The sequence below is a fragment of the Zalophus californianus genome, chromosome 12 (assembly GCF_009762305.2).
Source record: "Zalophus californianus isolate mZalCal1 chromosome 12, mZalCal1.pri.v2, whole genome shotgun sequence".
NCBI classification, from domain to species: Eukaryota; Metazoa; Chordata; class Mammalia; order Carnivora; family Otariidae; genus Zalophus; species Zalophus californianus.
In genome coordinates this window covers 27,667,130-27,684,007 of record NC_045606.1, presented here as the reverse complement: position 1 = coordinate 27,684,007, position 16,878 = coordinate 27,667,130, and the positions used below count along the sequence as shown (strand labels likewise).

The 16,878-nt window shown below is 33.3% G+C and overlaps 1 protein-coding gene across 3 annotated transcripts in view; it reads left to right on the top strand.

The window, feature by feature from the left end:
- The window catches only part of SEMA3A (semaphorin 3A), a 463,873-nt gene that overhangs the window by 301,777 nt on the left and 145,218 nt on the right, over positions 1-16,878 (top strand). For 2 of the 3 annotated variants that reach the window (XM_027574766.2, XM_027574765.2), the window contains 2 exons: positions 8,042-8,199; positions 12,786-12,848. In XM_027574766.2, coding sequence (XP_027430567.1) covers positions 8,042-8,199; positions 12,786-12,848 — 221 coding nt within the window. The remainder of the gene's footprint in view (positions 1-8,041; positions 8,200-12,785; positions 12,849-16,878) is intronic. The other variant, XM_027574767.2, reaches the window with a different exon arrangement.

Sequence of the window (16,878 nt, the reverse complement as noted above, 5' to 3'; positions counted from 1 at the left end):
TAGAGCACGTAGGCTGTGGTAACTATAGATAGAATACAGTTGAGTTAATTGAAAATAATCCTCTGTGAGTATGTGGTTAGAAGAGAACGTTAAATACAGGTATTAGTTGTGGTGGTGGTGGTGATGCCACCTTTGTACTTTCACATATTCCAATAAATTGATAGCCATATAGATTTGTAGAGTTTGTTCCCGCAATAAAGCATTTGAGGATGAAATTTTATGATTTGCTAACCTTTCGATTACTAATTCTATCCTACCTGGAATATATGAAGGTATGTGCCAGATTTCAGCATTCTATCTGAAAATGTTTCATGCTTTTGCTATATTGGATATATTCTCTTAAAAATTTGTGGTTTGATATTTCTCTCTTCCTCTATTCATTTAAGATGGATATTTTTCTCTATTTTATTATTTTCTTTTCCTCTTTTTCCCATGAGATTCAAAGGAAAGGGATAGAGTAAAAATGCCTTTTTCTCAACATCAACAGAAGATTATTCTGGAGGTAGTACTAACATGGTTTGTTGGTGTAAACCTATAGAGGGAGTTCTGTTAGAAGATGATTATAATCAAAGAAATTATGATGAATTATGACAGTGACATTGATGAATTATGACAGTAACAATGAGGATGTAAACAAAAAAAAAGTACACAAGAAATTATTACAGTGTTAAACAGAACTGAAGTGGTGGAATGGATCTGTGGATGATGAAGAGGCTCCGTCTGGTTCATGGTCCTTTGGATCAGTGATACCTGCAACCAATTTTAAAACATACAGAAAGGTGATCATGTCAGTAATGGAGAGAAGAAAAGGGAATGAGTTCTGTTCAAGTCACGCAAACTCTGAGGTGTTCGTGCATTATCTGAATAGAGGTTTCTGATAAGCCTTTTTGTGGCTTTAAGAGGGAAATCTGTCTTGGAAGATAAACATTTAAGACATGTAAAATACTGCTAGTGACAAAAGAAACACTAGTAGAAAAGATTACCCATGGAGTTATTACTATGCAAAAAAGTTCAAGTACAGAGCATTTAAAATAATATAAAGATTTAAGACATAGGATGGGGTAAGAGGAAAAGAACCCGGGCTCTGGTGTCAGATGGGAGTGGCTATCTTGACTTTATACCACGCTAGCTTTGTGACCTAGGATATTCCCAATATCTCTCTGAGTAACTTTCCTCATGAGAAAAAATGGGAATGAGAACTGTCACCTCACAGCATTGTTGTTGTGGGAGACTAAGGAATATACCTAGAAATCATTCAGCTGGTCAAAGGCTTACAAAGTCTTACACATTTTTTTAAGGCCAGGTTTAATTGTCAAGCACTTTCTCCAAGGATTATCTACTTCTCCTTGAGGCATTAATTTCTCCCTCCTGTTAACTTTCTTAGCTCTTACTATTTTCGCTGTTGTTCATTTGGTTTTTGCTTCTCTGAGGGCATTTGTCTAACTTCCATGAAGGTTTAATTAATCTTTATATTCCACATACTTCTTAGCCAATGCCTATGTGACACATATGTTAGACATATATGTTACACATGTATAAGGACTGGATATATGTTGAGCTAGATTAGTCTGTGAGGAAGTAACTTTCCACACATACTTTTCACATTATAAAAAGTGAAAAACAGATTAATATCATAGATCGGCCTGCTCTTGATGTTTTACAAGCATATTTGAGGAAAAATATACTGCCCTTCCCTGACAATGTGGTTCATTGTGTGGCATCTAGCAGCATGGAAGCTGGGCTTAAGCTGGTAATGGACCTTTACTTGTCTGAAGCTCAAATGTGGGCACCTCGTACCTTGATCAGGGAGTCTGTCCAAGTCAAGACGCTGATTATTCACGTCATCTACAAATAAGCATCTGGCAGAGAAGAGTCCTGGCATAAATTCAATGTGTTGGGAGACATTAGAGATCAGACTATTAGTAAATATAAAGAAAAGAGTTGAAAGAACTTGGAGAAATGCTCCAGGCAAAGGTGGTGGGATTGTGTTTTATAGAGTTGTGTGACCTCTGGCATGGTCTGAGAAAGTAGTTAAGGTAAAAGTTACCCTCAGATCAGGATGTATAAATTTGGTACATATTTTGAGTGTTTACTGATACTAAAATTAGAAGATAGATTTTTCTAAGTATATTTGAGTAATACCTACCAAACTTTGTAAATTGAGAGAATATACTCATCATCACTAAATAAATAAAAGCATATAGACACCCACTAATATTGATTCTGTCTATGTAATAGCAAGATGCACTGGCTAGAAATGCTAGGAATAGAGTTATCATTGATAGTTTATCTTGGAGGAGTAGTTGCCAAATAGAAGTCTGTGGAAAGTTACTACCCTTCTCTGTAACAGTTTTAAAATCAAGTCCTTGGAGGGGCGCCTGGGTGGCTCAGTTGGTTGAGGGTCCGACCCTTGATTTCTGCTGAGGTCATGATCTTGGGGTCCTGGGGTAGAGCCCTGCCTCTGGCTCCATCAGCAGGGAGTCTGCTTCTCTCCCCATGCCCCTCTCCCTGGTCTTGCCCTCTCTCTGAAATAAAAAATAAATCTTAAAAAAAATAAAATAAGTCCTTGCTGGAATAAAAACAAAATCATAAAAATAAGATAAATTTTTCTACAATATAAATTTATTCATATCTAAGGATTATCTTTTGTGTGTTTTTTTCTTCCTCCTCTTTTTATTACTTTAATAAAATGCCTCCTTTTTTGTATGACATGATAGTCAATAGTACTTGTTTCTGTTGTTTTTATAATGCAACAAAAAGTGGCCAATTTTCATTTTAGCTCCTGTTTTGCTTTGGAAATATTTTTGGTTTATGAAATTTTAAAAGTAATCTAGGAAGCACTGAAATGTGGGATCCAAAACTTTGGACTTTAATGAACTTTCCAATATTTACAAAATCTGGATGTAGTCATCATTTAGTCAAAATATTTGACTTCATGTAGATCCAGCTTTGACTTCTTGAAATGGGATCTTTGGTCTATGAAAGGCTGAAGTTCAAGTCATGGAAAAAGGGCATAAGTCTAAAGCCATGAATGAATATAGGCAATTAATTTGAATCCAGCAACTGGTATGGTCCTATTACCTTTCATGCTATAAAATTTAGAGGAGGGGTAAGAAAAGAGAGAAAAGAGAGAGTGAATGAGAAATGTAATGGAAGTCAGAAATATGAAGAACATTGTGGCTATTGTTTGGATTTGAAGGTCAAGCAGTTCTTCATCCTACTATAAAAATGTCTAACTCTGGGCGGTCTTGCATTCTAGAAATTTGTATTCATTTCATTGCCTTTTGAGAATCTGACCCAGACCCGGTTATTGTAATATAATCATCTGTAGAAATCTATTTTTATCCTAAAGATAATCAGACCACAGGAACATTTCAGCTTTATTGTGTAGAGATAAGTAGTCATGTATGATATTGATATAAATTCTCCCATCTTTTTTTCTTTTCATGTATTAAAATAAATATATAAGAAGAACATCAGTTCATAAAATAATTTTTCAATATCTTAAGTAATGTACTGATAGTGATTACTAACAACGTTTTTTTCTTTATTCAAATAAAGCTACATTAGAGATTATGATGAATTCAGGAAAAAAGGCAGATCTGAAAATTTATAAATAGGTAGAATGAAAATTAGAATTGACTCATTAGGAAAGATCATGATTCTTCTTCCCTAATTAGTTGGTGGGATACTCTGATTAAAGAACATCAATTATAATTTCATTTCATCTTTTGCTTGTGTTATTAAATTAAAAAGAAATATATGAAATGGACTTTATAATAATTGTCCTGAATTTTATAAGGCTGTTTTTTGGAATTGTATCATAAGAGAGTGTAATCTATTTATAATTGATCACTATGCTGCTTGAGGTTATATGAAATGATTTTCCCATTCAGAACATCTATACACTTAACGCTTAGTGTCTACATTATCTTATAATGGTGATAATAGCACTTATTGAGCACAAACTATTTGATTCACTCTATGATCAGTATATCTTCCATTTTGTCATTAAACAGATCATAGACACTAAGTTGTTTGGTGAATCTTGAATAAACAGAATGTTTGTTTAATCACCTTTCAAATTTTAGAATAAAAATTTCATTAGAGTGCTTGTCTGAAATGGCACTTTTGATTACAATCATAACTACTTCTCTTTACGTTTGACACAGATGTAGAGGTTAGAAGTAATGTCTCAACCAGAAAAAATCTGAATTATCACCCAAAAAGAATTACAAGCTTTAGCCTGCTAAGATTCATCATAGTCAAATTGGTTCTGTAGAGATTTAGATTGTTCTTTAATGTTTGTTGTTATTTGTCTAAATATGAATATAGCAAGATGTGAAAAGGTAGTGAAATATTAAACATCTCACTATTTTGAATATTTATTTTAGTTCCAATTCTAACTTATGTCATGGTAAGAATTATAAAACAGATGCTGTGAAAAGAAACTCCTAAAATTCTGGAGGAGTGGAGTCGAGGTTGAAGTTGTTTAATATCAAAATTATAGCTGAATGTGTCTACATATAGGAAAAACGAAATAACAAAATTAAATAAGGAAACACAATATTAGAGAATATGAGATCTATCTAGATTTAGAGAAAGGGTCTCTGATTTTAGGTATTTTTTTCCCTGGAAAGTGGTGAGATAACCTTAGCTTAGCAATCTGGAATTTGCTGTGACTCAGTACCATGAGGGTCTCGAAAAGTCTTTTCTCAGCTATAAAGAAATATAAAGTTCCTGGTAGGGAGGAACATCTAAAGAAATTGGAATAAAAAGGAATGATTAGGCAAAATCAAGTGTATTTGAAAGTGATGGAAAACACAGCTGCTAATCCATACTCCAGGAAAATATTGCCTTTTTGTTTAATGAAATGATCCAGCAGTAACACTTTTTTAAAGTATGGTTTGTTTCCATTGTGATGTCATATGTAAACCACTCAAGACTTTTCTCTTAAGTTGTGTCTGTCGAGGAACCAGTGATTTTCCCTGAACAAATTTACAAAATTTAATCTGTAACATATTTTTCAATTGGGTGAATATTTTCATTGTTTAGAATTAAAATATAGATAGGCATTACATTTATTATTTAAAATTTAGGTTACAGAAGTTGGCAAGCAAAAAGAATATTTCACTGTTCTTAAAATGACATTTATAATTAATATTAATGTAAATCAAAAAGCATATTGCTCTTCTTATTTATCCCTTCACCATGCAAAATTATAGTCATTAACAAGTTAACATATTTGGTAGAAAAGTAATTTTTCAGTATGCTCCATCTGGACCTTAGTTTCCTACTTCTGGTCAAGAATATTGAACATATATTTACCTCTACTTATTCACACAGGTGATTGTGTGCTTAACTATGCAAACTGTTGTTCTAGGTGTTTTACATGAATTATCTAACTTCACCTTCATAATAGCTCTTAGAAGATATATTGTTAACCCCATCTTCCAAAAACTGAGGCCCAGTTAGCATAAGGAATTCCTCCTAGTTTGCATGACTAGTAAGTACTGTGGTGATGCTTGTGTTCTGACCTATAACTGGATGACTCTATGTTCTGTAGATATAGTAGTTGTCTTCCTATAACTTCCACTTGATGCTTAGAGCGCCCTTATGTAGTATGTGTGTTTCCAGTTAAAATCTACCTTTGTGTCTTTTAAGGGATCTTCCTATTGATTAATATTTATATAATTGTCTTGGTTTAGACTCAGCCGACTGTTTTTTCAGTTTGCCTAGCTCTCTATGTATTTGGCTTCTTTTGTATTAGGGTAGAATTGTTACAGATTTTAGAATTGGAAGGAATGTTGGAGGGCAGCTTCTTCTCTATTTGATAATTATTATCTCTTTGAACGGCCATTCAATCAGTCAATGAACATACCCAGTAATGTAGCCCCTGCTTCTCGTAGCAGCCCTTTCCGACCTCAGCGCAGGGTACCTGAAATTTCGGTCTTTACTGACTCTCTGTAGCATTGATTATTTGCAGTTATTTGGACACTGGCAAGGGGATGAGATTTAAATTCAGATATGTAGTGAATTCTGTTTTTTCTCTTTGGAGACTAATAGCTCTCATTTATCTCAGATATAACTCATATGAATGAAATCCCTTCCTTCCTTCCTTCCTTTTTTTTTTTTTTTTTTTTTTTTGGTGCAGGTGGAGGGTAGGATAAGGTTAGCCCAGTATTCTACTGTTTTTCATGAATGAATTAGAAAATCATCTTTTAATAATTTGTTAACAATTCTTGTATTTTTGTGTATTAGATGAATGGATAGATAAATCAATAGGTAGAAGTAGACATTCAATTTAATATTTACTGACTGGTAATAAGGAAAAGAAACCATGTGAGTTATGGATAGTGAGCTATTAATTCTATTATTTCCTGATGTGAGGGAATGTTAATGCTGGTAAATAAGTCATTTATATGAATGATTGACAGTGTGATACAAGCAATAAGAGTAATTTAAGCAAAATGTTATAAAGAAATTATTTCTATGAGAATTTCTTGGAGCTTACATTTGAACTAGCCTTAAGAATGGATATTTTTTTGTCAAGGTGATATATAGTTGTAGATGTCAGAAACAATGGCAGCAAAGGCTAAAAAGTGGACATATGCAGAGCATGTTTTCCTTTAGGATATAGGACATGAGGGAGGAGTCTTGGGTTAGGGTCTCAAATGGTAGTGACCTGGTCTTTAATGCTAAGTTAAGGAATTTGAACTTTATCCTCCACTGAAATAACATTTTTGGTAATATGGAGAGGGCAGTAGGAGAAATTGATAAAGCAGGGAAATTTGTCAAAGGGTTAATAACCTGGGGTCATGGCAGGGACAGAGGAAGGGTCTGCATTGCTGCTTCCTGTCCTTGGAAAACACATTCTATATTTTGTGGATGTTGATGAAAGGGTTCTACTCTGTGTGCTTTGGAAAAATCTGAATCATTGATTCAGGACACAGTTTTGGAGAATCCTCAACATTTCTATCCCATGGAAGGGGGTTTGTGGTGGCATATATACATAATTTTTATTGAAGTAGATAAAGAAAACCTCTTTGGTGATTATCGACAACTGCCTTTCTAAAGCAAGAGTGGACTTACAATTAATGTTATTTTTTTTTTGAAAATATTTTTCTCACTTAGGTGTAGGTCTAAAAGTTCAGTATTTGCCTCTTTACAGCAAAAGCAAATAAAAGAATGCTAACAAACTGAAAAATTGAAGTCAGATAGTAAAATTCATATAACATGTTTTCAGAAAAACCTAACTTGGTTTCTCTATATACGTCAGTTACAAAATATTATAGAAGATTTAGATGGTAGAGTTAATGATTTAGTGGTCAAAAAAACATGTAAAAATTCCTCAATGAAAAGAAGCCTCAGGGGTGCCTGGGTGGCTCAGTCGGTTAAGTATCTGTCTTCAGCTCAGGTCATGATCTCAGGGTCCTGGGATGGAGCCCCACATTGGGCTTCTGGCTCAGCAGGGAGTCTGCTTCTCCCTGTCCCTCTGCCTCTCCCCCTGCTCATGCTCTCTCTCTCTCTATCTCAAATGAATTTAAAAAAAAAAATCTAAAAAAAAAAAAGAAGCCCTGAAACAACTAGGAGTTTAAACAATGTTTCCCCCATACTACCTCTGCTCTGTTGGCCCCTATGCTTATCCTTCTAGATAATGACTTGGAACAAATGAAACCCCTTAAAAAGTCTTTGTAAAATTAAAGACATTTTGTGTACAGTATTGAGCATTTCATTCTATCATTACATGCAAAGAGATTCCATCAGATCAGTTGTGTGGATGAGGTATTTCTATCCCTTTCTTTTGAAGGAATGTGTGGTCTTGAGTATGAAACCAGCAAACTAATGAGTATGATTTCCATTTCAATGAAATGTAAAAAAAAAAAAAAAAAAAGCTCCTGTATATTTCTTAGTACCATCATTAAGAAAAACCACCATTTAGTAACTACAGCAGGAAGTAGTTAGATTGCCATGTACCAATAGCCCATGCTCATGTAGAACCTCACATTAACACCCAATGTCTTGCTTTGTTACCTTGCAGAAATGTTGGAATCCAACAATGTGATCACTTTCAGTGGCTTGGCCAACAGCTCCAGTTATCATACTTTCCTTTTGGATGAGGAACGGAGTAGGCTGTATGTTGGAGCAAAGGATCACATATTTTCATTCAACCTGGTTAATATCAAGGATTTTCAAAAGGTATCTTTATTCTAATATATACATTGTAGTTCTTTTAAAACATCTCAACCTATTTTACAGTTAAATTTCTAGCTATTTAACAGTGTGACAACTGGAAAAAATTGTTAAAATTATTTTATCTTTTCAGATGCAAGTAAAAGTAATGCATTGATTTGATTATCACAAATAATGGATGCAGTAAACCATAAAAATCATCAAGGAAGAAATCATAGTATTTTCAATGATCATTATAACTTCAGCTTATCCTTCCATAGGATAAGCTGCAATTTTTGCTGCATAAAACTAAATATCTGAACCATTATAGATATATATCATAATTAATGTCATATGTGAAATGATGTGTATATTATGTATGTATAAATTTATACATCTCTCTATATTGCCAGCAAATTCAGAGTTCACCAACATTATACACATGCCTAATCTGGTGTGTCACCTGTTTTTGTAAATAATGTTTATTGGAACACAGACACTTTCATTCATTTACATATTGTCTATATTTGCTTTCATTCAACAATGGCAGAATTGAATAGTTTTGATAGAGGTCATCTGGCTCACAGAGCCTAAAATATTTACTATCTGGCCTTTTGAACACAGTTTGCCAAAACCTCATCTGGAAGATCAGTTTTCTGTGTCAAAGTTTTTACAAATGTGGTCATTTAGACACTAGAAGTCTATTGGTTTTATCCTTACTCTTTATAGTGTTTCTGGCTTATTTAATTAATAAGCTATACCGTTTGGAAAAATAAACATAGATTGAAAAATTAGTGGAAATTATGCTGCTGAGTCCATATGCTGTATTCAAAGTCAGACATTTTTTTCACAGTTAATCTTTCTAGTCATAATTCTCTGAGGGACAACGATCTTTTATGCAGTAGCTTTTGTAAGAGTGCTAGTATGACTTTTTTTTAGGGTACATTCACATCAGTTTTTATGTATGTTAGTTTGCTTCTTAACATTTAGGGCTTTAGAGTGGTGTTCCTCAACTTCTGACAAACTTCAACAGATTGGACAATAAATTTTAAAAAGTAACTGAATTCTATAAATAGCTTTTGTTCTGGTTGAAGAATATTGCTTTAAAGATCAAATGAAGATGAAATTCAGAACTGATTCATATCTTGCATAGAGTATACCACTGAACCTAAGGCTTTCACTTTCCTATTACTTAAACACTAAAATTCTGACTGTGCATAAAGACTTAATTCATTATGTATATCATATAAAACAGCAGTGCCCTTACTCATATACTTTGGGAACAATATATGGCATTTAAAAATCACCTTTGATATTTCTTTTTCTGATTTTTCAATCTATTTGATTTTTAAGTCTTCTCAGATCATAGCAATATCCCTAAGGTTATGTATTGCCTAAGAAAACTGATTATCCATTTGTTTTCCTTAAATGACAAAGGTATTTACCTTAGAGTCCTTTGAAAGGGTCATAAAATAAGCAGGTTTTGTTGTTTAGTGAAAAGAAGTCATCCTTTTTATATAATGAATGAAAAATCTAAGAAGACTAAGAAAAATTTGATACTTTCAAATTTCAGTGTTTATAATACTTTTATTATTTTGTAAAATTCATATATATGAATATAAATATATATGCATGTATCTGTGTGTCTGTAGATAATATGTGAGCACATAACACCTCAGAATATATATTTAATGTTTAGCATTATTCTCTAAATAATAAAATAATAAAGATTTTTAATTTAAATAGTTCATTCTAAAATTGAAAAGATCTAATTATCATATGAGACAACCTACTGTTTTATAGATGAGGAAAATCCCAGAGCCATTTGTATGCTCAGGATATAATCACAGTATCTTCTACCAACTAGATTTGTAGACTTGAAGTAGTGAATTAATTAAAGTTAGGTGACTTGCACAATGTCATAGTGTTGTTATAGCTCCTGCTCTTGAGGTTAAAATCATTATTCTAGTGGAAGACATATTTCTAATTATAAAGCATCTCATGCCAAACATAATATTTAATTATACCACACTGTCTATAGGAGCAAATGCAGTTTACTTAAGAATTCACATATATTTGTCTATTAATATTCTTTTTAACCTATATATGATGTTATTCAACATTTTCTGATGCCCCTACTCTTGTGATAAATTTTATAGGGGTCACAGTAGGATATCATAAATAATTCTTGAGGGACTTACTAATATTAAAGATAAGATTTTGATCATATAGATGTATAGTAGGCCAATCCTTATTAGAGACAATACATTCTCAGATTTGGAAGGACCGTGAAAAGATTCTAGGCCTTGATAAAAGGGTGCCATTTCTTTAAGACATAAATGCTTCCTTACTAAATAATGAGTAAGAGGGGCTGCCATGAATAGAAGCATAGAGGCATGAAAAAAAGAAAGTGTAATATAGATCATGAAGCCCTTTCAATATGAGAATAAGAAATTTAGTCATTGTTAGTTAATTGAGAAATTCTTGAGCAAAGAAGACAAAATATCAACAGGTTAACAAATGTAACTGAAAAGTTAGGAATTATTCTTTGTGGAAATGGTTACTGTTGGAAATGACAATTAAATACATATATTTTTATATAAAATAAATATATATATATTTATTCCAGTGACTTACAGTTCTCCTCATTAAATTGCTTTCCAAAATAGCATTTTATATGCTAAATTTGTTTTACTCAGCCAGATTTTTAAGCTTTATTTATTTATATATTTTTACTCTGGAACTCTAGGAAGTTGAGAGTTCATACTCCTCTGAGTATGAGAGAATTAATCATAAATGTCATCAAAATTATTTTCATTAACATTTGACATAAGAGAAAAATGACAAAATGAAGCCCATGCTATCTTAACACCCAACAGTCAAGAGCTACGAAACCATGATAAAAAAGCTTGCCTTTTTGAATTAAGAATTATATGTTTTAATAATCTGTAAGTTTTGTGTAATGTAACTGGCAAGCTTAATATGAAAGTCAATAAATCTTAGCCCTACTATGTATTAGTATTATTGTATCTTAAATAAAACTTATATTTTAGCCTCCTATTGTAAACTTTAAGAATAGATCACTTGGGCTCTCCACAGCCAATGTAAAGATAGGGCTGTGGAACCTGTGGAATTAACTACCCAGCATTCGGCTGTAGGAATTCACAAGTCGGGGTATTGTAAATTGTAGGGACATGCATTTACCATTCTTACATTGTTTTGTATTATGTGATTACTATATAAGAACTTTGTGGAACAGGTCAAAGGATATTTTTAATTTACATACACAGATGTACATGAAAGGAAAAGCACATGAAAAAGAAAAGAATACATAAACTGAAAGCTTCAAATGGTAAAAATGAACGCGTATCCAGAACTTTCTAGGGCTTTTGTAATTGTGACATGGACCTGAAATGCATTTGTTAGGCCATCCTAGGTTATTTCAGTATGTCCTACGTTCTTGCTTATAAATGTGTTGTATTTTGTTTTTTGATTCTCTAGATTGAATATCACAGCCCTTGCACAAGTTCATGACCATTTATATTGAATTATCAAGAGGTTCCCAAATAAGTGATGATCAGTCATTTTGAAACTAAAAGCTATCTATCTAGCAGATATGAATGATTGCCACCATGTCTGGATTTTTTTTTTTAACATATGACATTTTTTTTTTTCTGAAATTAACTTACTGGAAGAGAAAGATGAATTAAAAAAAAAAACATCAAATTGTTCTGCCGCAATATAGATAGGAGTCTTTTGAATTGCCTGGGGAACTGAAAAATTTTATATTAAAATTTAGATGAGGATATTTGCATTAATATTATGAAGGAAAATAATCCACAGTCCTCTAAACCATCAATAAAGTCTTGTCTTCTCTACCGCTGTCACTGTACTCATACAATATAGGAACCTTTCAAATTTAGCAGAAATGTTACCAGAGGATGAAAGTGAAGTATTAGGGATGAAAACACAATTGTTTTTCAGTTAGTCTAAGTTTTTCTAACAATGGCGAAGCTTTTAGAGCTATCTATTTGCTTTTTCATTTCCTTCTTTATCTCCAGAAAGTATACAGTGCTACTCTTACCCACTGTCCTGTCAAAAAAAAAAAAAAGATTCCTATCTAAGATGGGGTTTTCTAAACCATATCAGTGGCTCATTCTAGGGTGTCATGCTGAGATTTGAATTAGGGAATAGGATCCAGGGTACCAAGTGTTCAAATTTCACGATCACTATTTCATGGTAAAGACAGATTCATTTAGAAGAATGTAAGCCACATTTTATATTTATTTCTACCTCTCTTCCCTAGTTCTTCACATCCTCCCAACCTGCCTGACAGTTACCTTCTCTGCACACTGCTTAGCTCTATTGACTACATAAATTCTGTGTTGCTTAACTTTCATATACAGCAAAGTCTGATGGGCAGACAGAGATTGAATGATTTAAGTTCATACCAGTTAACTGATGCCACTGCAAAGTCTAAGCTGAAAAGTCCCTGCCACATAATATTTTATGGAACTTTCTTTATCTAAGTTGCCCCAACTTGGTGTAACAGTCTGTAATGTTGAGAACTTAGAGAACTTAAGACATAAAGTTATGTCTTTCTCTGCCCTTAGATTGTGTGGCCAGTATCTTATACCCGAAGGGACGAATGCAAGTGGGCTGGAAAAGATATCCTGGTAAGTAGCGATCTACTAAATCATCTCAGTAATTGCATAAATAATCTATTACTCCGTCATTATTTTTATTCAGTATTGTATTAAATAAACACCATGCTTTACCTGAGTACTTAATCACTTTTTAGAAACAAAAGAATATTTAATTTCGGATGTTGACATTTTTATTTAAAGAAAAGTGGGTAAGAGTAACAACATGCCTAAATAAAGCAAAAATATGTTCCCTTTGAGGATTTATATAAATGTAAATGATAATTAACAAAAGCAATTTTGCAGCATATGTATTTGTATTCAGTAAGTCACCTTCTTTGTACAAATTGGTTTTCGTATGTTAATTCTTCTTGAATTCCTTTTGGATGATACGAAATTTTTCTACTTCTGAGTCACGATTAAATTACCACTCCTTCCTTTCCATTCCATTCTTTTTTTTTCCTTTCCTTTCTCCTTCCTTCCTCCCTTCCTTCCACCTTCTTTCCTCCTTCCCTTTCTTCCTTCCTTCCTTCCTTCTTTCCTTTCATGCTCTGGTTTCTTAAATAAATATGGATTGAGTAATGACCATGTAACAGACATTGTCCTGGGTGCTATGGAACAAAAGGGAATGGTAAACAATCCGTACAGTGGTTTTACCATTGTAAAAAGATAGAGGCCATTTTTCCTGAAGTAAACTTTGTCAGTAAAATTAAGTGGGTCGCTGTTTGAGGTATAGCCAAGTATTTGCACAAATCATAAAAAGCAGTTATAATCATTTAAATCAATAAAGTAAAATGAATTACAGGATTGAAAACATACATAATTTATATTATTTTATGTCTTACATATTTTTGGATGTCTAAAACACAAGAAAAAAATCTAAATGTTTTGTGTATGTATTGGCATTTAGAAGAAATTTATCTTAGGTACTTAAAAACATACGTTAATGTGTATGTATATATATGTAGATATGTAGATATTTTCAAGGGACAATTTGATTGATTGGTAGCAGCTGCCCAAGATGATGTATATATTTAGAATGATTTAGAGGTGGAATCTGAGTTCATGGGGAAACAAATGCCTCAATCTGGTAGCAGTGTTGGCAACAGGTAAAGGAAGGTAGTTAAAGGAGCACAAAGTACAGATATTCCCCATCCCTGATTAATTATATATTAGCAAACGTGGGAAATTTCATCCTTGAAAATTTCATTTTAAATACAGTGTTGGTGAGTTACATTACACCTTCATAGTACGATCAACATTTTTCTGATTATGTGAAAGTGGACCCCCAAAAAAGTATATTCTATCAAATATTAAGCCATCCCAAATTGATGCATATGTTAGGACTATTGGAAAGGAGTAAATAGAACAATGAAGTAGGAGTCCAGAGAAGTCAGGAATTTTATGTTGATAACCCCAATGACTCATTAACTGTACTTATGCAAGTACTTTTTAAAAAAATTTTTTATTGTTATGTTAATCACCATACATTACATCATTAGTTTTGGATGTAGTGTTCCATGATTCACTGTTTGTGCATAACACCCCGTGCTCCACGCAGAACGTGCCCTCCTTAATACCCATCACCAGGCTGACCCATCCCCCCCCACCCTGTACTTATGCAAGTACTTTAACTTTTGGAGTACTTTATTATTTTATCCATTACATGAGACATTACATATTTTACAATTGTGACAAACAAGATTAATAGTTTTTGTGAAAATTATTTAAAAGAAGAAAATACTTCACAAGTATAAGACAAAACACATAACTGAATACACCAAAAATTGTTAACGTCAGAATGCCATGGTTACCATTTCTAATGAAAACGTCATTAATGTAATTAATTTGGTCCTCTTGAAAGATCATGACCACTGTAGTGTTACACTATTCTGAATTCAATTCAGTTAGAAAATTAAAGATAATGCGATACTGATCTAACAAAAATATCTGGATTTTATAATAAGCACTGTGGCCAAGTACAGAGCATATTTGATTTAATGATTGAATCAGCTCATTCAGTTGCTAAGATAGTAGATAATCTGTGGGGCGCCTGGGTGGCTCAGTTGTCGGGCGTCTGCCTCTGGCTCAGGCCCTGATCCCAGCGCTTCTCTCTCTCCCACTCCCCCTGCTTATGTTCCCTCTCTCTGCTGTCTCTCTCTCTCTGTCAAATACATAAATAAAATCTTAAAAAAAAAAAAAGATAGTAGATAATCTTTTGTGTTTGTGGTTTCCAAAATTCACCTCAGTGCATTTCCCTCATATTTTATGGCTCCGCCCTGCCCTTCCCTCCTCTCCCCGCCCACTCTGGTATCAGGACGAAACAGAGGGATTCTGGTGTTAGCCAAGATGCACTGAGTTCAGCAGCTGCAGGAAAGTCATGAGCGGCATAGTGCTATATGGGTAACCCTAATTGTGACCTCGGAGGTTTCCTCCCTGAGAAGGGCAACTTTAGTTTATTATCCAGGCTTATTGAAAATGCTTATGGGGTTTAAAGAACTAAATTAAAAAGAATTAAGACAAGTAGAGTTTGCTAAGTCTGATACAAGGTATTAATGGCGCCTGATCATTTCATACTGCCTTGTAGTAAACATTCTGACAACTTAAAAATCATGTCACATACATTATGGTAGAGATAGGTAATTATGTGAGTGTTGAGAGATGTAAATTTTTGAAGGTTTTTAATGGTATGGCAATATTAGCCATACTAATCTTTTCAAAAAGTGAGCTAATTAATGTAACATGATAAAATGTTTGTTTGGTTATTTGGTTATTACTTTACATTCTTTTGAATTAAATCAATTGCTGTATATTTTGTTTTCTCTTTGTTAGCACTTACTTAATGAAAGAAAAACACAACAGTTTTCATGTATTTTGGTTCAAAAATGTATTTTTCCTATAGCTCCAACTAAACACCACTATAAAATATATTCAATCAGTAAAATATATATTTCCTACTATTTTTTTGGTAACCCATCTTATTCCTTTAATAGTGCTTTTCATTGACCTATTCAAAATATATTTTATGCATTTCAAATGCATTTTATTAAAATTTATTTTCTTTCCAGGTACCCTCATTTATGTACTTCAATTTACATATCTATTTTATTTAAATAAAATGCATGCCATTTATTCATTATTTTGGACTTCAATATACAGTGCATTTTTTCCATTTCTTTCTTAACATGTGATTTTAGAAAATAGCAATTAGTTGACTTCCTGGATAGCATTAATATTTTTACTGATAATTCCTTAACCACTTAGAAAGAAAGACTAAGGATAAGGAGTTTTTAAGAATTTTCATTCAATATCATTGATTTTTATAGTGACACATAGATAGTTTGATAAAACTGCACTGTATCTTAAGTAAATAATAGCTGTGACATGTGGACAGTAATTCCTTTCAAAGAGCCCTTGTGATGCTGAAAACCACAAGAATGAGGCTTGAGTAGTTTTTGCAGCCATCAGGACTCCAAGATAGAATTGTAACCAAAATAGAAACTGACCTGAACATTTATAGAAAGGTAAACTAGTGACCTCCTTGAGTGTACGCTATGGTTTCTAGAATCTGAGTTTGCTGTTTCCCTCTGGCTTTAGTGTTTTTTTAAGAAGTCCTCTAGAAATAAAGCTCCTGTATTTTGTTAAAAGGTTTTATTCATTTAATAGAGCGTGCGAGTGAGAGAGCACAAGCATGGGGAGCATCAGAGGGAGAGGGAGAAACAAACTCCCTTCTGAGCTGGGAGCGAGCCCAACGTGGGACTCCATCCCAGGCCCTGAGATCATGACCTGAGCCAAAGACAGACGCTTAACTGACTGAGCCACCTCGGTGCTCCAATAAAGCTAATTTCAAACCTTCCTGGAGGAGGTGCTGTCTTCTCAGTACTAGATTCAGATGCAAAAGTACAATAGGGAAAGTAAGGCAAAGACAGTGACTAATTTTATATATTTTGAAAGTGGATCAGTCTTAAGTCTGGTAAAGATGGTTAAGACGGCCCAGCCACCTGGGAAGTCAGGATACACCCCTAGATTGAACCTACATAGTTCCTGTCCATCCATATTTCCT